Source organism: Mustela nivalis (assembly GCF_964662115.1).
Source record: "Mustela nivalis genome assembly, chromosome: 18".
Classification (NCBI taxonomy): Eukaryota; Metazoa; Chordata; class Mammalia; order Carnivora; family Mustelidae; genus Mustela; species Mustela nivalis.
Genome location: NC_139037.1, coordinates 33759091 through 33785282, shown reverse-complemented (window position 1 = coordinate 33785282; position 26192 = coordinate 33759091). Strand labels below are relative to the sequence as shown.

Here is a 26192-nt window from a genome sequence, read left to right as displayed (position 1 = left end):
TTAAGATTTTACTTATTTATTTGATAGAGAGTGAGAGAAAGCACAAGCTGGGAGAGCAGAGCAGCAGAAGGAAAAGGAGAAGCAGGTTCCCCATTGAGCAGGTAGCTGAATGTGGGACTCAATCCCAAGACCTTAAGATCATGACCTGAGCCAAAGGCAGACGCTTAACTGACTGAGCTGCCCAGGCCCCTCCAGATTGGCCTTTTCCACTCAACATGATACTCTTGAAACCCACCCAAGCTGTTACATGTATCAAGCTCATCCCTTTTTATCGCTGAGTACTATTCCATGGTACAGATGAACTATGGATTTTTAACCACTATCTACTGAGTGGCATTTTGGTTGTTCCTGTTTGGAGTCACTACAAATGAAGCTACTATGAACAATTTTCATTAACAGGTTTTCATGTGAATTTAACTGTTCATTTCTCTGGGATAAATGCTGCGCCATATGGTAGGTGCATGGTTAGATTTCAAGGAACTGCCAAACTGTGCTCCAGAATAACTGTAACATTTTCCATTCCCACAATGTATGAGATCAAGAGATCCAGTTTTTCCTCATCCTCACCAGCATTTGATAGTGCTACTATTTTTTATTTTAGCTGTTCTATTAAGAATATAGTGTATCTCTCGTCATGGTCTTAGTTTGTATTTCCCTAATGGCAAGTGATACTGAATATCTTTGCATGTGTTATTTGCTTTCTATATCCCTCCTTTGCAAACTGTCCACTCAATTTTTTGGTCCTAACTGGAATATTTGGGTTTTATGTTGGGTTTTGGGAGTTGTTGATATATTCTACAAGTATAGAAGTCCTTTCTCAGATGTGCAGCTTACAAATATTTTGTTCTCTAGTTTGCTTTTTCATCCTCTTAACAGGGTCTTCTATGACAGGAGACAGTTTTTAATTTTAGGGAAGTTTAGTTCATTGGCTTTTTCTTCACCAAGCCCCAGATTCCAAATAGTTCTCCTATGGTAATTTTTCAAAAGTCTTACATTTAAATTTACAACCCATTTTGAGTTGGCTTTTGGATAAGACATGAAATTTAGGGTGAGGTTCATGTTTTTGCTTATGGAAATCTAATTACTCCAGCACCATTTCTGGAAAAGAATATCCTTTCTCTAATTACTTTTGCAGGTGTCAAAAATCAGTTGGTCATACTTTCGTGGGGCTATTTCTGGGTTCGCTATTCTGTTCCACTGGCTTAGGTATCTATTCCTTCATCAATGCAACAGAACAGAATCTTTTTTTTTTTTTCTTTAAGATTTTATTTATTCATTTGACAGAGAGAGAGAGCATGAGCAGGGAGAGCAGCAGTGGGAGAGGGTGAAGCAGGCCCCCCCATCGCCGAGCGGAAACCCAATGCGGGACTCGATCCCAGGACCCCAGTACCATGACCTGAACCAAAGGCAGAGGCCCAACCTTCTGATCCACCCAGGTGCTCCAATGCAACACAATCTTGATTACTGTAATTACAGAATGTCTTGAAATTGGATAGTAATAGCAATTGCTATTTTATTCATTATAAAATTGTTCTTAGCTATTCTAGTTCCTTTGCTTTTCCATGTAAATTTTAGGATAATCTTGCTTAGCTATCATTTAGCAGTTTTGTTAAACCAGCAGACTGACTTGAGGGTAACAGACATTTGCTGAGTCTCCTGATATAAGAATAATATCTATTTCTCTAGATCTTTGCTTTCTTTCATCAGTGTTTTATGGTTTTGAGCATACAAACCCTGTACACCCAAATACTTGATTTCTGGAGCGACAGAACATGGCACTCTATTTTGATTTCTGTGTTCATTGCTAATAAATAGAAATAGATTTTGATCATGTATCCTGTGACCTTGCTAACCCTGCTTCTAGTTCTAGGATTTTTTCTTACAGACTCCTTGGGATTTTCTTTCTTTCTTTTTTTAAAAATTTTTATTTTACTTATTTATTTGAGAAAGAGTGAGCACACACAAGTCGGGGGGGATCCGGAGATTACAACCCAAGCTGAAGGAAGACACTCAACTAAGCCACCCAAGCACCCCTATGATGTTAGATTTTTATATATTAAAAAAAAATCATGTTGAGGAGGTCATCCTGTATTTCTACTTATCTAGGAACAGGAATATGAATAGGTATTGAAACTTGTTAAATGCTTTACTGTATCAAATATTCTCAAGTGACTTCATTTCTTTAGCCTGTTAATATGGTAGGTTGCACTGACTGATTTTTTGAATACTGAACCAGCCTGTATTCCTGGAAAAACTGCCACTTGGTCCTGATATACAAATATATTGATGAATGCTACCTGCTAATACTTTGTTAAGAATTTTTACATTTTTTGAAACTATATTCATGAGGAACTTTAGTCTGTAGTTTCGATTTGTGCCATCTTTGTTGGGTTTTAGCATCAGGATAATAATGAGTAAGTGAAGAAGGTATTCTCTCCTCTTGTATTTTCTAGAAAAGATTGTGTAGAATTGACATTAATTCTTCCCAAAACATTTTGTAGACTTCTCCCATGAAACAATCTGGGCCCGGAGATTTCCTTTATAAGAATTATCAAATTATTAATTCAACTTCCTTAATACCTATAAGTCTATTCAAATGATCTATCTCATCTTGGGTAAGTTATGGTAGTTTGCACTTTTTGAGGAATTGGCCCATTTTTACTAAGCTGTCAACTTTATGCGTGCAGAGCTGTTTGTAGTGTTTCCTTATCTTTTTGATGTCTGCAGGGTCTACTCTACAGTTGATACCCTGGTTTCATTCCTGACATTAGTAATTTCTGTCTGCTTTCTTAAAGGTTGCTAAGAGGTCAATTTTTTTATTTTATTTTTTCAAAGAACAAGCTTATTATTTCACTGATTTTTCTCTATTGTTTCAGTTTTCAAATTCATTGACTTCTGCTACTCCCTCCTGTTGCTTGCTTTGCACTTATTTTGCTCTTTTTATTTTTTTCTCATTCCTGTAAGTGGGAGCTTCAATTACTGATTTGAGACTTTCTTCTTTTCTAAAGTAGTTATAAATTTCTCTTTCAGCACTAATACTTTAAGCTACATCCCATACATTTTGATATACTGTATTTTCATTTATTTAGTTCAATGTATTTTTTAAATTTCTCTAGAAATTATTCAATATTCAGGAGTGTTGCTTAGTTTACAAATATTTGAAGATTTTCTGGTTATCTTTGTTATTGATTTCTAGTTTTGATTCCTTGGTAATTAAGACAACATACTCTAAATAACTTCTATTCTTTTAAATTTGTTGAGATTTGTTTTATGGATATGGTCTATCTTGACAGATATTCTGTGGATACTTGGAAAGAACGTGCATTCTGCTATTGCTGGGCAATGTTCAAAAAACAACTATTTGGATCTGGCTGGCTAATGATGTTGAGTTCTTATTCTTGCTGATCTTCTGATGGTTCTGTCATTTGTTGAGAGGATACTGAAGTTTCCAATTATAATTGTATCCATTTCCCTTGTCAGTTCTCCCAGGTTTTGCTTCATATATTTTGTAGCTGTACTATTAGGAATATACACATTTAAGCACTGTTTCCTCTTCTTGGTGAATGGACCCTCTGATCATTATGTAAATACTCCTCTTTGCTCTGAAGGCTTTGTCTGACAGTAATATTGCCACTCCTGCTCTGTTCTGATTAATGGCTGCACAGATGTTTTATCCTCGTTTGAACTTAATCTGTATCATTATATTTGAAATAACTTTCATGAAGACGCCATATAGTTTGGTTATGTTTTTTAAATCCACTCTGACAATCTCTTTTAATTGGTGTGTTTATACTATTTACTTTTAATGAAATTGTTTGGATTTAAGTCCACTATTTATTTTCTGCTTGTTCCTGACTTTTAATTCCTTTTTTCCCTACATGGCCTTCTTTTGCACTATACAAATATTTTTTAGTATTATAATTTATTGTATTTTTTACTATATCTCTTTATATAGTTTTTAAAGCGGTCATGCTATTATAACATACCTGATCTACTTCAGAGTCAATATTTTATCATTTCAAGAATGTATAAACCTTATCATCGGCACTAGTCATGCTCTTATGTTCTCTATCTTATGATGTTCTGACATCTTAGGGGGGCCTTCAGACCTGAGGAGAGACTTACCTCTAATTTCTAGCAGGGGTGAACATGTGTCCAGATTGACTGATCTAGTGCTATGCCCCCACACCCATCTCTTTATCGAACTCACACACTAAGCCAGTATTTCCCTTACCTTGTATCAAGCCTGGGCCAGGAACCAGACAACTAAAACCAGCCTTCATGCCCCAAAGCCACTGAAATTACCCAAACTAGCCAATTCCAAATGGTTTATTCTCTCCTGCCTTGCCCGCCCCCTTGCTCCTGCTTCTGCCTCCTGACCAAAGCCCAATGCTTCACCTATAGCCCAGCATAGTGAAGTATGCACCCTTCTCCGGGGAGATATAATCAAAATCTTCCTTCAGTGGCACTGACTTCTCTGGGCCATCATTCAGTCACTTCCCTAACTTAAAGCCCCTGGGTATAAATTTTAGAACATCACTATCATCCTTTACCTTAATCTCTATTTTCTCTGCCCTCCCTTGTACGTTACAGTTACCACATAAACTACATGTATACACATTTGAAATCCCATCAGACTACATTATAAATTTTATTTTCAACAACTCATTTTAAAGAACTCAAGAAGCTAAAGTAATCTATTACATTTGTCCATGTATTTATCATTTCTGGCTGAAGAACTTCCCTTACCAATTCTTTTAGAACTGGATACTGGCAATGATTTCATTTTAGTTTTTGTTCAAATGAGAATTTTTATCATGCTTCATTTCACTTTCATTCTTGAAGGATTAACTTCACTGGATAGGGGATTTTGGGGTAACGTTTTTTTGTTTGTTTTATTTTTTACCACTTCAAAAATATTGTGTCATTTCTCTGGCCTCTGTAGTTTCTGATGAGAAACCTGTACTCATCCTAGTTGCTGTTATTCTACATGTGTTTTTCTCTAAATGCTTTTGTAATTTTTCATCTGTCTTTAGTTTTTCAGCACTGTGGTTATGATGTCTGGGTGTGGAAGTCTTGGAACTTATTCCATTTGTGTTCACTGAGCTGCTTTTTTTTTTTTTTTAAAGATTTTATTTATTTATTTGACAGAGAGAAATCACAAGTAGATGGAGAGGCAGGCAGAGATAGAGAGAGGGAAGCAGGCTCCCTGCTGAGCAGAGAGCCCGATGCCGGACTCGATCCCAGGACCCTGAGATCATGACCTGAGCCGAAGGCAGCGGCTTAACCCACTGAGCCACCCAGGTGCCCTTCACTGAGCTTCTTAAATTATGTTTACATCTTCTGCCAGGTTCTGGAAATCTTTAGGCATTATTTCTCCACATCTTTTTTTTTTTTTTTTTTTAACGCCACACTCCTGTCTCCCCTCATTTAGACTAGATAACTACTACTTTCTTTTTTTTTTTTTTTAAAGATTTTATTTATTTATTTGATACAGGAAGCAAGATTGTACAAGCAGAGGGAACAGCAAAGGGAGAGGGAGAAGCAAGCTCGCCACCGAGCACGGAGCCCAACGATGGCTTGATTCCAGGACTCTGGGATCATGCCCTGCGCCAAAGGCAGATGCTTAACCGTCTGAGCCAACTGGACATTCCTAGATACCTTCTATTTTCTGTCTTCAAACTCAGTGACTCTTCTGTCATGTCCATTTTAAAATCAAGCCTATCCAGTGAGTTAATTTAGGTTACTGTATTTTTCATTGCTAACCTTTCCATTTGGTTCTTTGTATCTTCTATTTCTCTGCTGAAGCTTTCTATTTTTTAATTACTTTTAAGAGTATTTGTGATTGTCTGTTGGAGCATCTTTATAATAGATGTTTTTCAAGTCTTTGTTAGATGGGGGACCTGGATGGCTCAGTCAGTTAAGCGTCTGAGTCCTGATCTCAGCTCAGGTCTCTTGATCTTGGGGTCATGAGTTTGAGCTCTGCATTGGGCTCCACAATGGGTGTGGAGATAGGACAGACAGACAAAGGATGCCTGGGTGGCTCAGTCGGATGACGGTTGATTCTGGGAAGGATGAGCTCTCGTTTCGGGCTTAGGTCATGATCTCAGGGTCGGAGATCCAGCCACAGGTTGGGCTCTACACTTTGCAGGAAGTCTGCTGGAGAGTCTCTCATGCTGCCCATCCCCCACTTGTGGGCATGCTTTCAAATAAATAAAATTTTTTTTAAAAGTCTTTGTTAGATGATTCTAACATCTGTGTCATCTTGGCATTTGTGTCTGTCGTCTTTTCTCATGAGAGTTGATATTTTCCATGTTCTTCATATGCCAAGTGATTTTGTATTGTATTCATTCTAAATATTATGAGACTCTGAGTCTTATTTAAATCCTAGGATGAATGTTGATACTTCTGTTCTAACAGGTAATTAATTGACCTAATTAGATTCAGGCTGCAAGCTGCAACCTGTCTTCAGTAAGCTGTGATTCTAGTGCTAATTCAGTTTTTAAAGTCTCTGCAATGTTATCTGTATCTGTCCCACATGTGTGCTACCAGAGGCCAGTCTGGGACCTAGATGGTAGTTTTTCTGTTAGTTCAGTTTTTAAGTCTTTGTTATGCTGATGAAAAGCAGATCCACACATGTGTAGCTCTGGGATAAACCCAGAAGATCACCAAAACTTTACAGAGTCACTTTTCTGAGCTCTACCCTCTCTGCCATATTTTTATGGTTTCTTTCTGGTTTCTGGTTCCCTGAGGCTCTTTTCTTCCGTCTTCCAGTTAGAAAGCTGGGGCTTTGGTTACCCCACTTTGCCTTGCACTTCTGCAGCTCTGCCTGGGTCATGCCAGAGGATACACACAGACAAAGTAATGAGGCTGGCCCCATCCTCTTGGGACCACAACTGCACCAACTGGAAAGGAAGGTTCTCCTCCCTCAGAACTTTGGTTCCAGCAACCTCCCCCTGTCACCATCACAGGATTGGCTGGAAGCTGGTATGCATTGGAATGAAGAAAATGGCCTTTGCCCTCTATTAGGTGCTCCCTTTCCTGCCCCTGGAGCCCGAACCAGAGGGCTTCTCCTACTGCTCTTTCTACCCGCTGGTGATAATTTCCACTTTCAGGTTGAGCGACATTGAATTCAGGATGAAGGACCAAAAAGAGGAAAAAATGGCAGACTTGCCACTGGTTTGGTGGTGTTCTGAATTCTGGTTTTCAAACCCAGTCTGCCTACTATTTAATTTTCAGAGCCCTCGAATTAGCTGCTCCATGGATTCTGTCCAGGTTTTCTAATCATATTCAGTAGGTGACAGGGTAGAGTCTGGTTGTTCTATCTTACTCAGAACGGGAATCTCCTGGCTACCTGTTAATATTTAAGTAATGCTAATGTTGCCTGTTTAGCATAAGTGCATGGTTGAATTCACGAGTCAAATACTGTTGAGACTACTGTGCAGCCACCAGATGAGAAAAAGCGGATCACACCCACTCAGTGGAATGCCAGCAATTATTAGCCAACCCAGAGAGAAGAGGTTTCTTCTCCAGATAAAAAGCTTCTGAAACAAGTATCCTCTCAAACAAGAGCTCTCTCTCCAATTGATCCAATTTGTAAAGCCCACATAGCAACAGATCCTGCCCAAGACACAAGGCTTCCAACTAGTTTTTCAGATGCCACATGAAATCTAAAAAGGACCCCTGCCAGATTAATATCTCAAATATGAAAGACAGAAACCAACAGAGTAGAACATAAACTAGAGGGAAACCAGGTAATAAATGCAGGGCAGGAAAGAAAAGTTCAACAAAAGTTTAATTAGTGCTTTCAGAAACATATAATCTGATAATGAGTTCATATAACAGAAATCAAGATGCTAAAGAAAGACAAATAATCAAAGTCAAAAATAGAAAATCAAATCAAAAATAGTAAATTAAGGATATGATGGCCAAAATACAAGTAAACAGAAGAATTTCAAAGACACATGGGAAGAAACCTCTCGAAAAGTACCACAGAAACAAACTGAAAAACCGGAGGGAAAAGAAACTTTAAGGGTCCATCTAGAATATCCAAAACCCAAATAAGTGACACTCCAAAACAAAATCAAAAACAAAAACAGAATGGCAATTAATAAAGAAGTAAAACAAATAATTTTTCAGAACTAAAATATATAAGACCCCATGTATGATTAGTGAAAAAATTACATCAAATCCTGTTTGGACACTAAAGCACACAGACATTATCTTGAAAGGGTCCAAAGAATATTCAAGCATGATTACTTTTTAAAGGCCCACAAGAAAAAAATCCTGGGGGCAGGATGGGAACAGGACACATATAAAAGAATCCCAATCAGAATACTAGAAATTCTCAACAGTAGATCTGGACAACTGGGGGATAAAAAGGATAGCAATGCATTCTAAATTCTAACAGAAAGTGATTTTTTAATCTATAATTCTAAACCATTCATATTAAAGACATTTCCAGACATGCTAAAAGCCAACGAAATCACTCTCACAGTTTCTTGAGAAACTATTTGAAGATGAAGGCCACCAAAAATAAGGGAGATGAAGTAATTAGTAAATCCAATCCAAGATTGGCAAATAGTTGTCCAAAGACTATAGCTGTGCAGCAAACAAGCTGAGGAATTAGCTCAGTGGAGGAGGCAAGGAGGCTCAAGGACTGTTCTCCTGGAAAAGGAAGCTCAATGAGTATCTGTACAAACTTAAGGATGTGTTTAAATCATATTTCACAAATAAATGAAAACAGGGCAGATAAATTGCAGTAAAAATTAAAAGCTGTATCAGAAGGAATACATAATGTAATACAATACTGGGCTTTGCAGTGATATTTACATAAATCGTATAACTATATAAACCTTGATTCTTGCTTTAGCTAATAACAAAATAACTATATAGGTGTCTTAGTCCATTCACACTGCTGTTAACAAAATACCAGACCGGTGGCATAGAAACAACAGAAACTTCTGACAGTTCTGGCAGCTGGAAACCTAAGATAAGAGTGCCCGTGTGCTTGGGTGAGGGCTCTCTTTCTGGGTACAGTCCTCCCGTTGTACTTCCATGTGGCAGAAGAAGCAAAGGAGTTCTCCTGGGCCTCTTTTATAAGGGTATTAACTTCATTCAAGCCCCTCATGGCTTAATCACCTCCCAAAGGCTCCACCTCCTAATACTATCTTATCAGGCATTGGGATCTCACCGTATGAACTGTGATAGAACACAAAGATTCAGACCATAGCAAATGGGAAAATGGAGGGTAGTTTTTGCTTCATTGATTTTTTATTTTTTTGAAGATTCTATTTATTCATTTGAGTCAGACTGAGAGAGTTAAGTTTGAGGGTGAGGGAGAGAGAATCTGAAGCAGACTCTACACTGAGTGGAGAGCCCAGTGAGGGGCGCGATCCAGGACCACGAGATCATGACCCAAGCTTAAACCAAGAGCTGGATACTTAACTGACTGAGCCACCCAGGTGCCCCAACTCATCTATTAAAGAAAGTAGATAATGCCTAAAATTTATAAAAAATAGCAGTATATTATTTATAATTCTTTAGGTAACCATCAAAACAAACAGCTAAAAACAGTAAAAAGTAGTTGCCTTTAGGAAGTAAGGACTGTTACTATTTCTTACAAAAACAGTACTACTTTTTTGTTTTAACCATGTATATATATATTATTTTGGTATTCTCCTTATTTCTTAATTTAAATAAAAAATGTTTAAAATGGATACATCACATACTGCGATGCTACATTAGTGATAGCGATGCTACATTAGTGACAGCTTTGGTGTTTTGTTTTGCTTGATTCTTATTTGACATTTAAGATAAGAAATGTTAGCAGTTTTGAAATATTGTGAGTGATTCATCTCTGAAACAAACATCTTCCATTATTTCTGTCACTTTTCTGGAGTGGTATAATCTTCAAGAAGAGTTATAACTAATTAATTGTAACTGTACTGATTGATTTAGGATGTTCTCAATGCTATGCAACCAAAAAAGGAAAGTAAAATTAAACTGGATGCTGACACAAGACAGGTAACTGCAAAAATGAGTGATAATCCTGACTTTGATTTTTTTTAAAAAAGACTTTATTTTTTCAAGCAATTCCAGGTTCACAGCAAAATTGAGAAGGTATACAGATTTCCCACACATAATTTGTTTAATGATGATCACAGAAGTCTGTATGTTTTTATCAACTTCATCGATTTTATACATTTGAACCTACAGAAAATACACACTCTAAAATTATAAATCTGATGTGTTATTTACAAACAAATCAATTTACTTTTCATTGCTTATACAATCATTTCACAGCAAGAAGTATTCTTGGGGAGGTATCCAGATAGTATTTAGATTACCATCTTTCAGAGAAAAAAATTAAGTAAAATTTAGATCCTCTGAAAAGATCATAGAAGGCCTCAGGAGAGCTCTGGTGGCTCTCAGTATGTAAGCACCAGGAGGACTGGCAGAGAAATGCCCAATACAAGCAGAGTCATCTGACATTATTTGCTAAGAAACTAAAACCAATACTACAAGATTAAATGCATAGTTTTGAGGGACAGTTGTGCTAAGAGCTTGTTACAGCTTCACATGCACAAATCTTTGTGTACTCCCAAAAGAAAGGAGTAATTATCCCTTGAGATTCAGACTCCCACTTTTTCATTAATAATTTACTCTTGTGAATTACTAAATAGCGACAATTGATTTTTATGTTCAAATTCAGAAGTGAACAATAAAGTATACAGGTATGCAGTATTACTGCAGTCTAGATGTCTAGCCATCAGTTGCATGGATAAGCATCTGTGGACCCTAATATCCATTATTTGCATTTGGCTGTAACTGGTTATCTCAACATTTGAATGTTAGTCAAAAACTGTCTCCCCCACCCTGTAATATTCATATGCTGTTTACTCAGGCTTTTTAGTAAAAAAAAAAAAAAAAGGAGGGGAGGGGGCATCTGATACATGTAATTATAACTTCCTTTCATATAGTAAAGTGACTTTCTATTATTCTACCCTCTACAAACCAGCTCTTCTCAACCCTATTCTAACATTTCACAAAACCAAAGAGAAGTTCTTGGCAACCTGTGCCATTCAGAACATATCTAAAACCAGAAAAGATCAGAGTGGTTACTCAAGAGTCCACAGGTTTGACGGGGGAAAGGTTTCTCTGAACCACTGTTCACCATCTACCATCGCTTACTGTGGGCGCACACGTGAGGGGCTCTGTCAGCAGGTCACATATGGTTTGAAGCAGCTGGTTCAAAGTATAGAAGGAACAACACAGGGTACTACTTGCAGAGCCCGTAACAGCAAATGACAACTGAGAGCACAGGTGCAAAAACAAATTTAAGGAAGACATAATGGTTAAAAGCCATAGCAACTCAAGATCAGGTAGCGTCAGTGTGGATCTAACACATTTTGGCAGCTGCCAGGAGCATAACTGTGCTAACACAGAAGACACTCAAGTGGACCACAAATCATCAAGGAAAAAGAAACTATGCAGTCAAGGAAACTCTTAATACATTTTAGAGAGATTCCTAAAATGTTTGGAAACACTTCCCATCTCTGGCTGCACACTTTAGGATTCTAAAGATTTCTCATACTTAGGGGACTCTTACATAAACGGTGCTGTATATTATCTCCAAAATGAAAGAAAGGAGGAGTAATATGATTTTTAGACATTGACACGCATCGCACAGAATATGCCTAATTTCAAAGCACCACATACGACTTAGAAGAAGAAAAGATTTTTAACATGATTAATTTACAAATCTGTAACAGATCCATTTTAGGTCTCTATATGGTTATCTATATTAATAATACTGCTATATAATGAGTAACCACATTAGCCATTTTTCCAGTGCATTTCCAACATCTGCTTTCTGTTCCGTCTTTCTCTTCCATCTCATTCTAAAATGACTACCAAGTGCTCTCCCAGGAGGACTGCCTTAACAGCTCCACAGGGAAGAACTTCCTTCGTACTCACTCTTGAGTGTACTTCTTGACTCGGGACCAGGGACCAGGGACCATACTCAGTATTTACCCCTGACTTGATCCCCATTCCTGTAAATCTCTGAAATTTCTACAGCTTCCAAAAAACTCTCAGCTCTCCTGGTCAATTTATTCTTTGTTCTTACCCAAATAATATCTTCAGGTACTGAACTTCATTTGTTACTCGTCTCACTCTTAGTAAAATAAATTATTTTATCACAGTCCAAAAGCCAACACTGTGAATGTCTTCAACTGCCTCTCCTTTTTTATCTAAAAAATTCTACCTTTCATGACTTTGTTGTTATCTCCTTCCTTCTGCTTCAAAGCCATGCCCCTTTCCCAGGTCTTGGTTCATCACTCTCTTTTTACTCACCCCTGCCCACATACAAACCTGTGTGGGTTTCCCTGATCCTACAGAACACTTTCTTCAGCCTTCCTGCCTTGGCATAGGATTGCTCCACCTCTGTCTTTATCATCACACTTTTTGAAAAAAGTAGCCTAAACTCCATTTCACTGCCAACCCTTTGAAATCTGGATTCTGCCCCCATTCAAACTGAAACCACTTTCCTGAATGTGAACAATGCCAACTATTGTCAAATGCAAAGGCCCATTTTCTGTACTCTCCTACTCAGGCTCTCTGTAGCACAATGTGGCTGCCCAACTTCTCCTTGACAAGTTATTTCCTCTCCACACTTTGGAAATACCGCTAGCTGTCCACTTCCTATCTTTCTGACTACTTCCCAAAATCCTCTGCTGCCGCTTCCTACTGCACCTTACATGTATGCCTTCCCCAACGTGCCTTTCTGATCTTCTCCCTCAGTTATACTCTCAGAGACTCTTCAGGTTCTTACCAGAACTTTTATTTCTATGATGTCAACTCCAAATTTCCATCTCTAGCCCTTAATACTATTAGGCTGCAAACTATCCATCCCCTGGACACTTTTACCAGACTGTCCCACAAGTGCCTCAAATTTAATGATCTGCATCAGAGCTCAGAGCTCTTCACATGTATTTAGTCCAAGTTCCCTTAAAAATGAAACACAGTTGCCTGGATTCAAAGCTTTCTTTCCTTCTCATCACCTGCAATTTTTCACAAATCCTGTCTCACCTGAGTATTACCGCAACCAACTCTAAACCCTTCTTTCTGGGTCTTGTCAGACCCCACCCCCAAGTAACAGTATTGGTGACATGTGAAAACCTACCTGTTTCACTTTCCTACTCAAAAACTTTCTAAAGATCCTCACTACAAAGCATTAATGTTCAAGACCCTCAGACCCATATTCAAAGTCCTCTGTAGTTTGGATTTTAGTCTATTTTCTTATTTCTGCAGCCTAATTTAACCTTTCCTTCCTTATATTCATCCAAAAACATTTTCCAAGAACTGGGTGAGGGAGATGTTAATGTTTTCTACCCACACCAGTTATCTCATTATTTGAACTACAGCATTTACACAACTTGACGAGACAGTGTGGGGCCTAGCCTTGGTTATTTAACACAGTGGTTCTCAACCATGGATAATTTTGCTCTTCCTGGGGGCACTGACAATGTCAGGAGACACTTCTGATTGTCACACTGATGGGGTGCCCCTGGCATCTCGGGGGTAGAGGTCAGGGATGCTGTTAAACATCCTAGAAAGCACGATACCACCAAACAACAAAATATTCTCAACCAAAATGTCAATAGTGCCACTACTGAGAAACCCTGAACTGAACAATAAACGCTGAACAAATATGCACTCAAACAGAAATTAGGAAGTCTGAGAACACAGGTTGACATCTAGCCTAGTACCAATGACTGGGTAATGCTGTCAAAGAGAAAATGACCAAGATGACCAAAAGGAGGTGGAGGGTGGGGTGTCCCACTTTAATAGTCTGTATAATGTTAAGAAAAGTTCTAAATACTCTTAAATAAGGCAAAAGGATGGCCTTGCAATCATAACAGAGCACTGTCTTTGGCCCACCCCCAGAGAATTTAATCCTCTAGAAAATTTAGTTTTGTCTGACACACCATTCATTACTCATTTGGGCCTAAAAAGGGATGCTACATATTAAAATGTAGATTTTTTTTTTTTTTTTTTTTTTGGTCCAGCAGAGATGTATCTCCATTTGACTGAAAAAAATACTACGATTATACTGCTTGAGATATAAAGCAATCTGTATCTCATCAAGTAATTTTACTCCACTATTCTTTCAGTGTAGATCAATAATCAGATCCTCAAATGCTCTCTGAACCAGTTTTACATTCCTGCTGGTTCCCTCATTCATGAGTTATCTACCTGAAAGTCATGTTTACAGCTTTAAATTTTTTTTTTTTTTTAATTTACACTTTAGCAGGACTCCATGAGTCCTCATGGAGATGTCCAAGTGGACTCCTCTGCCTGGAACTATTAAACTGAATGGCCCACAAAGAAGACTGCATGGTTGTGTAAGCCCAACCATGTCTCATTTTGGGTCCCAGAGTGAATCCCAAGCAAAAAGAGATTTTTACTGGTGCTCTTTCCTTGTTTTTTTATTCTTCTGATTTTATTTTTGCTTTAGAGTTCTTGGCCACATGTCCCTTTCTACACCTACACCATTGGTTACATACTTTCAGGTCAGCCTCAACTACATCCTTGATATACACAAACGTAGACTACAGGAATCCAATTTTACAGTGACTGACCAAGGGATCTGTCAGTGGATAATGGATCTATTTTCTGTTGGATGAGAGACTACAAGAAAATGTGTTTTTTGTCTTTTCTGCTTTTCTGTTTGTGTAAAACATGTCTCAGCACCACTGAAAGAACAGCCTTTTTGAAATCTGTACCAGTGTCGTGTTTTTGGATTACTTTTGACGTATGTTTAACACTGTGGAATCAGAACTGAAAGCTCTCTGAATGCTCTTATCTATAAAATGAGGAAAGCCTTTATTTCTCACAGTGTGAGTATGAAATATATTCCTACCTCCAGGGGTATTAATGAATTAGATTAAAAAATTTCTGTTCTAATTAGTTTATACAGAGTAACAAGCTTTTACTTAAATTTATATACCTAGAATTCCTAGAAAATAAAGGAACTAAACATCTAATACTTACGTTAGTCTTTTAAGGACCAAAAGAAAAAAATCCCACAAACTCACAGAAACTGACACTTCAAAAGAATTTTTATTTAAGAATCCCATTCACATAATGAAAATAATCCTTAGGTCAGTTTGATTCGCTAATTCTAATGCTAATTTATTTATTTATTTATTTAAGATTTTATTTATTTATGAGAGAGAGCGAGCACAGGCAGACAGAGTGGAAGGCAGAGTCAGAGGGAGAAGCAGGCTCCCCGCGGAGCAAGGAGCCCGATGTGGGACTCGATCCCAGGACGCCGGGATCATGACCTGAGCCGAAGGCAGCTGCTTAACCAACTGAGCCACCCAGGCGTCCCTCTAATGCTAATTTAAAAACAGATATCCTTGGGGCACCTGGGTGGCTCGGTGGGTTAAGGCCTCTGCCTTCCGCTCAGGTCATGATCCCAGGGTCCTGGGATCGAGCCCCCCCCCCCCCCCCCGCATCGAGCCTGCTTCCTCCTTTCTCTCTGCCTGCCTCTCAGCCTACTTGTGATCTCTGCCTGTCAAATAAATAAATAAAATCCTTAAAAAAAAAACAAAAAACAAAAAACACAGATATCCTTTTCCTGATTTCATCTGTGTAGAACACAATGCTCTCGTGTATTTTTTTTTAAATATATTTTTCTTCCTATGAAGGGACACATCTGAACTTTCTAAACTTTGCTGGCTTGCTGGTCAAATAAGCTATATTATTCATGATTACTCACATTTATAATTATGAAACACACAAGCTTATATGTTCAACTAAATTCAATTAGAACACTGACAACTTTTGTAGTATCAGAAGTTATATGCTGTTCAGTTATCAGCGTAAGCATAATTTACAATATCCTCAGTTACCTTTAAAATCTTGATCAGACTAATAGTAAATGGTTAACTAAGGTCCTCTTCAGATACATCTTTAATTTCCAAATGAGTCAGACACCAAATACAATGAAAGCACATACATATACAGGCTTTCTAATATAGCCACAATGTCATTACAGCACCCAACAAAATGAACAGTGATTCCCTAGTATTGGTAATACTCAGTCTATGTTTAATGTCCTAAAAATAGAATAAATAATGTCCTAAAAAATAGAATAGAGCTGTTCTGCTCTAATTACACAAAAAATTGTGTAATTATGGTGAAAAAATAGAATAGAGCTGTTCTGCTCTATTTTTTCACCATAATTACACAATTTTTTGCCCTATCTAGTATTTCATATATATAGAATTGTCTTATGTAAATCTTCTTTCACTCGACTTATCTCTGGAATTCATCTACATTAGTGCTGTGCAGTATACCACTCTGAAAGCATTAACTCCTAAATTATCTCTGGGATTTTCCAAACGTCCCCAGCGATCAGTCACAAAAATTTGTCTTTTACCTTCCAACAAGAAGGATGCTAAAACTATTTCTTACGTGGGGCAACACCATTAATTTGTGTCAAATCAAAAAGGAAGTCTGGTTTCTTTTACTTTTTTTATGGCAATGTAGTTATTTGTGTAGGGATCAGTGACAAGCTGTCCTCAGTTTGACGAGGATAAAATTAGACAAATTCAATGTGCAACCCAGGCCATAACTAGAATGTCATATTTACAAATCCTGCTGAATCATATATGGCAACACCACTATTACAAAATAAGGACTGTAGTTCATGCATAGAACCAATGCTTAGGAAACTGCTGTGGTACCTGTTCTGTGGCATACAGGGTCCCAGCCTTACATATAGTATAAAGAAAGTGACTTCCTGACAGGCCAGAAATGTTAGCATATTTTGGGAACCTTGGGAAGAATTCATGCAAATGTACAAATACTATAGGTGAAATATGGAGACCACTTTCTTGATTTTTTTGGAGGTCTGCTTCCTCACTTTAGAATAAGAGAGCCATAAAGGCAATTAAGAACAAAAACCACCTGGCTATTAAAAATGCAACAGAAGGTTCCTTGTGAAATTTTCTCAGAGGATAATTCTCCAGATTTACTAATTGCTAATATCTCCTACCATATTCCAAATACAATGAAGCTAGTCTGTATTCATGTGTCTCTATGATCAAGAGTCATCCTCGGAAATTATTTATGATTACAAGGGACACAATTAACAAAAATTATAGAAATTCAGGAAACAAGGTAAAAGGATGGCTGCATGTTCATTCAATGTCATAACAGAGAACTGTCAGGGAGGCCCAACCAAGGATTAGTTTCTATCTAGGGTGGCACTGTCTGACAGAACTTCTGGACAAAATAGCATAAATGTTCTATAACTGCACTGCCCACACTGGTAGACACAAGTTACATGTGGCCACAGAGCACCTGAATTGCAACTGAGGAAGTAAATACTTAATTTCATTGAACTCTGGCTAACTTAAATAGTCACATGATGTAGTGGCTACATACTGGACAGTGCAAATATAGCCTCTGGACAATTTCTGTATAGCCCCCAAGATAAGAATTGTTCAGATTCTTGTCTTATCTGAAGGTTTCAAGAACCTTCAGAAAGGTTGTAAAAGCAAAAACAAAAAAAGAGTATGAGACAAACACTGGGTACAGTACACAAAATCTAAAATATTTATCATGTGGCTCCTTATTTATCAACCAATATAAATTACTAATCCTCTCAGTACTAAACTGAACAAAACCCTCCAATTTGAAAGGAACCTCATAAAATAGCAAATAATAATTCAGTTTCTTTAAACAAAGAAGTTTCCTATGTTGTTTCTATTGGACATTACTTAATTAAAAAAAAAACAAAACAGTTCTTTAATTAATTACTCTAAGTATTGCCCTCCCCCCATCTTTGGTTTTGAAATGCAAGACTTCTAACTTAATACAGTTATATTAATTTAGTAAAAAGCCAACACAGAACAAGAATGTTGTCCTTGATTTAATTAAAACCCTACAATACTAGCTGGTAAATAGGGAAGAGGAAACTACGGTCCTGAGCAATCACTTTGACCCCAGTATAACCAGTCTGAGTATCCCTTATTTCAACATTCTGGTATAACCCCAAAATATTAACCATAAAAAGAAACTGAACAAACCACCATTTCTTAAGAAGATGATTTTCACAACCACAGTGAGTTAAAAAAAAAAAAAAATCATTCTAGGAAATGCAAAGAGGCCACCAACCTCCTTTCTGGTAAAATCAAAACAAAAACCCCATGTCACTACCCAGTATTACATCTACAAATTATTTCCTCCATGAACAAATCAACTGTTCAAGAATTCATTCATGGGGGCGCCTGGGTGGCTCAGTGGGTTAAGCCGCTGCCTTCGGCTCAGGTCATGATCTCAGAGTCCTGGGATCGAGTCCCGCATCGGGCTCTCTCCTCAGCAGGGAGCCTGCTTCCCTCTCTCTCTCTCTGCCTGCCTCTCCATCTACTTGTGATTTCTCTCTGTCAAATAAATAAATAAAATATTAAAAAAAAAAAAAAAAAAAAAGAATTCATTCATGGAACCAGGTACCAAGCTCTCCTAACAGAAAAAGAAATGAAACAGTACAGTGTCCATTTTAACTCTCTGAAGTCAATGCAGTACTGAGCCACTTCCACTCGAATTCCTTTTTTTTTTTTTTTAAATCCTGATCTTTCTCCTCTTACTCTATAAACATTTAAGTAAAAACCCTAAGGATGATTGCCAACTCTTCATGACGCTCTTTCTCCCTTTCTCTCTTCCTCACAAATTAAAATGGGCCAGATGTTTGGTTTACCTTAGCATAGCTTCTTGAATGTACTGTAATTTCAATGTTTAAGATTAATCAGTCCTCCAAATATCATCCCCCCCTTTTTAAAGATTTTATTTATTCACTTATCAGAGAGAGGGAGAGAGAGCACAGACAAGCAGGGGGAGCAGCAGGCAGAGGGAGAAGCAGAACAAGGAGCCCAATGCGGGATTCAATCCCAAGACCCAAGGATCAAGACCAGAGCCAAAGACAGACTCTTAACCAGCTGAGCCACCAAGGCTTCCCAGTCTTCCAAACTACTCTTTAAGTCCTCCAGACTGGTGTTCCAGCTGTGGCTCATGGTGGCTCCTCACTGTCACAACGTAATGCCTGAAACACTGACAGGCAACTGTAGTTAGCAAATCTAAGCCCCCGAAAAGCTGATGGACAGTTTTGTACAAGCAGCCAAGCCATTTGTTTCCCATTACTCCCTCTTGTTTGTTAACCTCCAGGACAGGCTCAGGGATCAACCAACTAAACTAATGTTAGCACCCAAATCACTGCTATGAACCTTGCTGAACTCAGCCCCATACTATCTCCAGATGCCTCACACTTCCATTCGTACCCAGACTACTGAGGCACCACTCTTTGGTTCTCAGAATTCCTCCATATCCAAGATTCTAATCTGAAATTCCTCCCTCACTTCACCTTCTACAGTTCTCCAATACTCACTGAACTTGCACTATCTGTATGATTCCAAGAGTCTAGGAGGGGACAGGGTCTAAGGTCTTACTCCTTCCCTTGTTCTCACAGTTCATTATGCCCCTTTTTCTGCCTTCTCCTCCCCAGTCTGAACCTTTATAGCTGTCAGGTCACTAAAGTAGAAGGTAAGTCTTACACATTTTTGGATTATTCTAACCCAAATAATGCTGACCACTCAGAAGCATTTCCTGGGCCCCATTCTGCCTCGTTCGATTACATCCTGGATTCCTTTAGTCCTTGGTGTGTTAGCTTTACCAATACCCCAAGTGAGGGAAATCACCTACTGGAGAATTTCTGGATCAAGTGATATTATAAATTCAGGCCATTTAAATTCCCCTGGTCCTTACTTCAGTTCCAATCCCTTTTTGTTCTTTTCCAAAGTACTTCCAAAAGCTCCACTGCATCCACCCTAACATACTCCACCATCTTCCAGCTCTCACCCTCCCTCTGCAGGCATGAACTGGTTTCCCACTTCACTGAGACAATACTATAGGCCATTAAGGTGTTCAACTGCCCTCTTCACCAAATGGGAGAGGGGGGGCATATCTTCACTCATCCTGTCTCCTTTATCTAGAAGAGGTCCTAAAAACTGAACCTGGTCCTCTGACATGTTTCATTTAGCGTGCATGGTTCCCCCCCCCCGAATATACACTTTTTTTTTCTTTAAGATTTTATTTATTTATTTGACAGAGATCACAAGTAGGCAGGGAGGCAGGCAGAGAGAGAGGGGAAAGCAGGCTCCCTGCTGAGCAGAGAGCCTGATGTGGGGCTCGATCCCAGGACCCCAGTGGGTTTTAACCCACTGAGCCACCCAGGTGCCTGCAGAACATACACTTTTGACAAGGATACATTAATGCAAATTTTACTGAGATATCATTCACAGCATGAATGGTTTTTAAAGTAGAAATTGGTTACCTCTTAATAAACAAAATAGATTATGAAATCTAAACCCCTGACTTTTCTCAGATAATGAGATGAGATATCACTGGGCCCCTACTATGTCATTGGCTAATACTAAGCATTGGCAGTCACCTTCTCGCACAGAGCATAAGCACCTTCCTTATTCACCATATACTCCCTACCAACCAGCTGCTTCGATATGCATTCTCCCTACATGGACCCAGGGAGCATGGAATTCCTGCCACCTAGAGTTAAAGGAAGAGTTCTATTTTCTAGCTCCCAGGGCTGAGATCTTTTCAGCCTCACCCCTGCCCATCATTGTCTGACTCCCAGGATCCCTCCGAGGCACTGCATCTTTGATCTCTATGAATGAGGCAGCATCAAGTCAGAACCTACACTTCCTCTCAAAAATTCAGTCCTCATCCTCCTTTTATTCCATGTCAGCCACCCCTGACTTCAACCCCCTCCTGCTGGGTCCCCGTGTAGAATGCTCTCTCCTAGTATTCTGCTCTTTGAGACACTGCCTCTCCAGCCCTCATGGTAATGTCACATTGCCATAAAAGCCACTAAACACTTGTCTCCAATTTTTGCCCTTACATCAACACAAACCAGCAATGGACCACACTGAGAAAAACAAGCCTAGGTGTATAAAAACTGACATGGAGAGATTTCTTAGAAATGTAAATCTGATGGCATCACTCTTGGTCTCACAACCCTTCCCTGACTCCCTACTACCTGCCTGCTTGGTAAAACCATGTTCTTCTGCAGGCCCCAAGTGCCTGTGACTTGGCCCCTTTCTACCAATCTACTTCTAGACTTGAGAAATCAGTGATAAACTGGCACTATTTCACATCCCTGTGACTTTACACATGCTCTTCCCTCAGGAGAACTCTTGTTCATCCTTTAACACCCAATTAGGCAGAACAACCCCTTCTCTCCTGTATGAACATAAACACCTTGCATATACTTCAAATTGTTAACATGTGTCGTACTGTACTATTTGTTTCCAAGTCTGTCTCCCCTACTAGGCAGTGGATTACCTGAGGCCCAGAGGCAACCATCAGTGAACTTCCTGGCACATAAATTTTCTTTAAATGTTGGCTACCTGGGCCTACCAACAGGTCAAACAACATACCCACCAATCTTCCAGACATGGAGGTTTAAAACCCCTCCCCTTAATCCCTACATCCACTCAGCTGCCAAATTCCAGTGAAAACTTTGTCACCCACCCACGTCCAGCTTAAAACATGTCTCTTCCACAGTTGGATCTTCCCGCTTTCCAAGTAAAAAGAAGACAAGTTCTCCTTCTCTCAAAAATCCCGACTCCTTACTGACTAAGGCCCAATGGCTTAACCTGGCATTAGGGTCCCTCAAGGGTCTGACACTTTGTGGCTCTTCAATCTTACTGGTTCTTCAAAGCCCAACTCAAGTACAGTTTCCCCCAATACATTTCCCCTTTGACAAAAGTGGCCACTCTTCTAGAGTGTGCCATTTTTTGTTTTTTTTTTTTTAACCTCCTAGGGCATTATCACTTTCTACCTATAGGCCCCATTCTCTCTAGCCAAGGGACCCCTAACTAAATCTCCACAATCTCCTCTTCCCTAGCATTAACTAACTGTAGTGACTTAACATTTAAAAGCAGGAAAACAAAGTAAACCACCCGAAGGGACCCAAAACAGTAACCTTGCATCTTACCTTAATCAGACTGACTTACTAGTTAGCTTAAGCACTTATTTACTCTAAATCTTCCTTCCCGAAAACCTCCTCCTCAACTTAACTTAAAATATTGTATATGCTGAAGTTTGCTTCCTGTTCTTAATTTTTAAGTTAATGGTCTTCTCTTCCTCAAAAGAATGTAAGACAAACTCCAAAACCAACTAACAACTATGGCATTCAATGCCTACCCATGACTCAAGGGAAAAGAAAAGGATTGCTTACAAGTGGGAGGATTGGATTATGAGTAATACACATCACAAAGATAAATGGGCAAGTGACACCTACTTCCAAGATACTGTAAGACACACCTTTTCCAGATAGCTTATGCTAAACTGCAGGGCAGGACAGGCAAGAGAACAGCCCTTGGGAGGGTCTGGCAGACTATGCCAGCTTTTCTGCAGAGCAAAAGAAGCACTTTCCACACTTGGAATGAACATTGAATAAAACTGAACTGCGAACAGGTGAAGCAGAAGTAAAAGCAGTGAGATTAGGCAGAAGACAGCAGGGGTTTAAGCTTGAGAGTTGGGAAAATAAGGTGGGACTGGATTAGTAAATGTTTTATAACTCTCCAGAGGAGGAGTTTAGAATGAATGAGATAGCCAGCAGGACTTCCCAGTAGTTCTCAGAGAAGCAAAATGATTTTCTGTGGGAGATCAGTTAAATGCAAGTTGTACTAGAGAGGGAGGGAAAGGAGGAGGAATGGAGTGAGGGCAACGAACTAAGGGAGGGGCGCATACCAAGAAAGCAGGTCTTAACTGCAGCAGAGGCAATGGAAGGAGAGGAATGACTGCATCTAAGATATTTTCAGAAGCACTGACAGGACTTAGTGACATCAAACCTTTTAGCTCTGGGGAGTGGGAAGAAATTCAGTCGCCAGGGAGAAAAGAAGGAGGGGCCTAAGAAGTTAAAAATTAAAAGTTAGGGGGTGCCTGTCTGGCTCAATCCATAGAACGTGTGGTTCTTGATCTCAGGATCTTGAGTTCAAGCCCCACTTAGGGCATGGAGCCCACCTTAAAAAATTAAAATTTTTTGGGGCGCCTGGGTGGCTCAGTGGGTTAAGCCGCTGCCTTCGGCTCAGGTCATGATCTCGGAGTCCTGGGATCGAGTCCCACATCGGGCTCTCTGCTCGGCAGGGAGCCTGCTTCCTCCTCTCTCTCTGCCTGCCTCTCTGCCTACTTGTGATCTCTCTCTGTTAAATAAATAAATAAATAAATCTTTAAAAAAAAAAAAAATTTAAAATTTTTTAAAAAACTTAGAAAATTTAAAATTAGGAAAAATTAACTACAGCAAAGTAAAACTGATGGAACATCTACAATGTTTTAAGTTATGCTGTGGAGAAGAATCACAGAGTCCTATCTCTTCTGAAGATATTAAAACAAACAGCACCCAGGCTTTTTTTTTTTTTTTTTCTTATCAAAGGGAGTCAGGAATTACAGCTTGTCCAATTCTCCAAGGACACTGTGAAATGTCTGAAGTCGGATGCCAAAAAAAGATCCATTTTCTTCCCGGCCAGAGGGCTCATCATTTGGGAGCCAGGTATCAAGAACAAGGGCTCTAAGTCTGAATCCTGGAGCCTCCACGCAATGGACGGCAAAACCTAGAGAAACTTGCATACCTGGGAAAGGGGGGGTATGTGCTTTGCTACTGTTTCTTGGCTCGGGAAGGAAGGGCAATAGTTGAAGGTGCTGCGTAGGTATAAGCCTGAAACGCTGATTCTGAGAGAAGGTGAGTCACCACTTGCAGAGTTTCAGTTTCCCCAGCTGTTAATTTACAGAGAGGAAGATAATAAAATCCACCTCACCGGATTTTTTAAGAGCTGCATTAGATAATCCTTAAGAAGTGTTTAGCATAACGTCTGATGTGCTATAACCATTAAATAAATGTTAGTTGAACATCATATCGACACAATGAATAATGTTCTTTTTAACACTACTATTAAACATCCCTATCTCTTCTTGATATTCTGTGCATTTTACCACTAGAATGGTTTTGTCAGATTCTCAAAAGGGACTGAAATCCCAAAAAGGTTCAGAACCACTGTACTGGAGACCTGGGAAGAGAAGGGTGGCTGATGTGGTCGTTAAGGAGGCTGTGGGCCCTGGTATCAGGCCCTGCGCACCGTCCTGAGGGTCGGGAGGGGAAAGGTAACAGGCAACATTGGCAGCGCGAATCACCACCCCAGGCCAGTCACTGAGCTCTGCGCTTTACAAAAGCATCTACTCCAATCCTCGCGACAGCCCTCCCATGGAGGTGCTTTCGTCAGCGCCACTTTACAAATGGGGAAACTGAGGCGCCCCAGGACTGAACCGCTAGCCCAAGGTCACATGGCTCGAAAAGCTGAGAACGCAGGTCCGTGGGCTCTGGAGACTGCGCTCTTCACCACGTTCGCTGCGTCCCAGTACGAAGAGCAGGGAGGAAGGGGGTGGGGGCGCCCTGGGAGCTCCGCTGAGCCGAGGCCGCGGAAGGCGGGCGCGCGGGGGCGGCAGCGGGACTCACCTTGGCGCTGTGCACCGCCTCCTGCGCCCCGCGGAGCTGCAGCCAGATGCGCGCAGGCAGCGGTTCTTCGGCCCCGAGCGCGCCAAGCACCGCCAGGCTCACGCCAAACAGGCCCTCGATGCGGCCGCGGCTCCGCTCCAGCAGCGCCGCCTTCTCCGCGGGCGCCGTGAACTCGTCCAGCACCGCCCGGGCCGCCATGGCGGGCGCGGCCTCCCGCGGCGGCGCCGGGGGCCGGCGGCGCCGACGCCCCCTCAGCGTGCTGCCGCTACACGGGAGCCCGTCAGGAGGCGTCGGCCCTCGCGGCCGCCTCGCCCCCGCCCGCGCCCCGCCGCCTTCCCGCAGGCCTAGCTACACCATCCCGGCACGGCCGCCGCAGCTTGGCAACTGAGGGCAGAGAACCCCTCCGCCCCTTCGCCGCCGCTGCCGCGGGCCGAGCCCCGCCGCCGCGCATGCGCCCGGCCTGCCGCCGTCATTGATGCTCGCCGCCCCCGAGGGAAGGAGGGAGGGCGGAGGCGACGGAACTTGACGTCACGCGCAGTAGCCATGTTTGTTGAGGGCAAGGCGACGGCTGCGGAGAGGGGCCTGGACGGCCTTCTTTGATGAGGGCAGAACGCTTTTGGGGCGTCTTGATGAATGGTGAATTTCTGGTTTTAAGGTTGGGGAAATTGAAGCTCTGAATCAACTGACAGGACTGACCCAGTATCACAGGCGATTTGGCTTGTCTTCCTACATCTTGAAGCCCAAATTAGGGCTCTAGCAATTGAAGTTTTCTAGTTTCTCAGTAATTGATAGGCAGATGGTCTCTCTCCATCTCTTCCTCTCTCCCTTCCCACCTCCCTCCCTACTTTCCTCCTCTCCTCTCCTCTCCTCTCCTCTCCTCTCCTCTCCTCTCCTCTCCTCTCCTCTCCTCTCCTCTCCTCTCCTCTCCTCTCCTCCCCTCTCCTCCCCTCTCCTCCCCTTCCACCTTCTCTCCGTCCTTTCCACCCTTTCTCCATCCCTTCCAGATTCTCAATAATTGCTCGGCAGATTTCCTTCCTCCCACCCTCCCTCCCTTCTCTTTCACCCTCTCTCTCTCTCCCCACCCATCATCTTCCTTTACATTCTCTTCCTTTTTTTCTTTCCTATTGCTTTTTCGGTAAAAATGGTAACAAGAAGAGAAAAAAATGGGAATAATAAATATGGAGAATTGAAGAGCAAAGAAATGGTTAAAAAATTCAGAAGAGTGATTTCTTCTGGGAGGAAAGAAGGGGAATGTATCATAATAGAGATATAAAAAGTGGGGGACTAAGGATGCATCTGTTTTTCTGTGGTACTTGAATAAATATGCCCTAACCCCACTCCAACTTTGTTTTCTCATCTATAAAATTATGGGTTTACTCAGTTATCTTTAAAGACGTTTCCAGATCTTACATTCTCTGAGTTCATAACGAGATTGTGGAAGATAAAATGTTGTTTTCCTTTCCCTGGGCTAAATGTCATGGATATAGTAGATAGATAGACAAGGATCATGGGAATATTACTTAACTTCTCTGTGTCTTAATTCCTGATTTGTGAAATGAGGGCAACAATAGTGCCTCCTGTGGTTGTGAAAATT

At 40.4% G+C, this 26192-nt stretch overlaps 1 protein-coding gene across 2 annotated transcripts in view; it reads right to left on the bottom strand.

Moving 5' to 3' along the window:
• N4BP1 (NEDD4 binding protein 1) overlaps positions 1 to 25057 on the bottom strand; it is a 49246-nt gene extending 24189 nt beyond the window's left edge. For both annotated transcript variants that reach the window (XM_082710996.1, XM_082710997.1), the window contains exon 1: positions 24599 to 25057. In XM_082710996.1, coding sequence (XP_082567122.1) covers positions 24599 to 24796 — 198 coding nt within the window. In that variant the 5' untranslated portion in view covers positions 24797 to 25057. The remainder of the gene's footprint in view (positions 1 to 24598) is intronic.
• Between the last annotated feature and the right edge of the window lie 1135 nt (positions 25058 to 26192).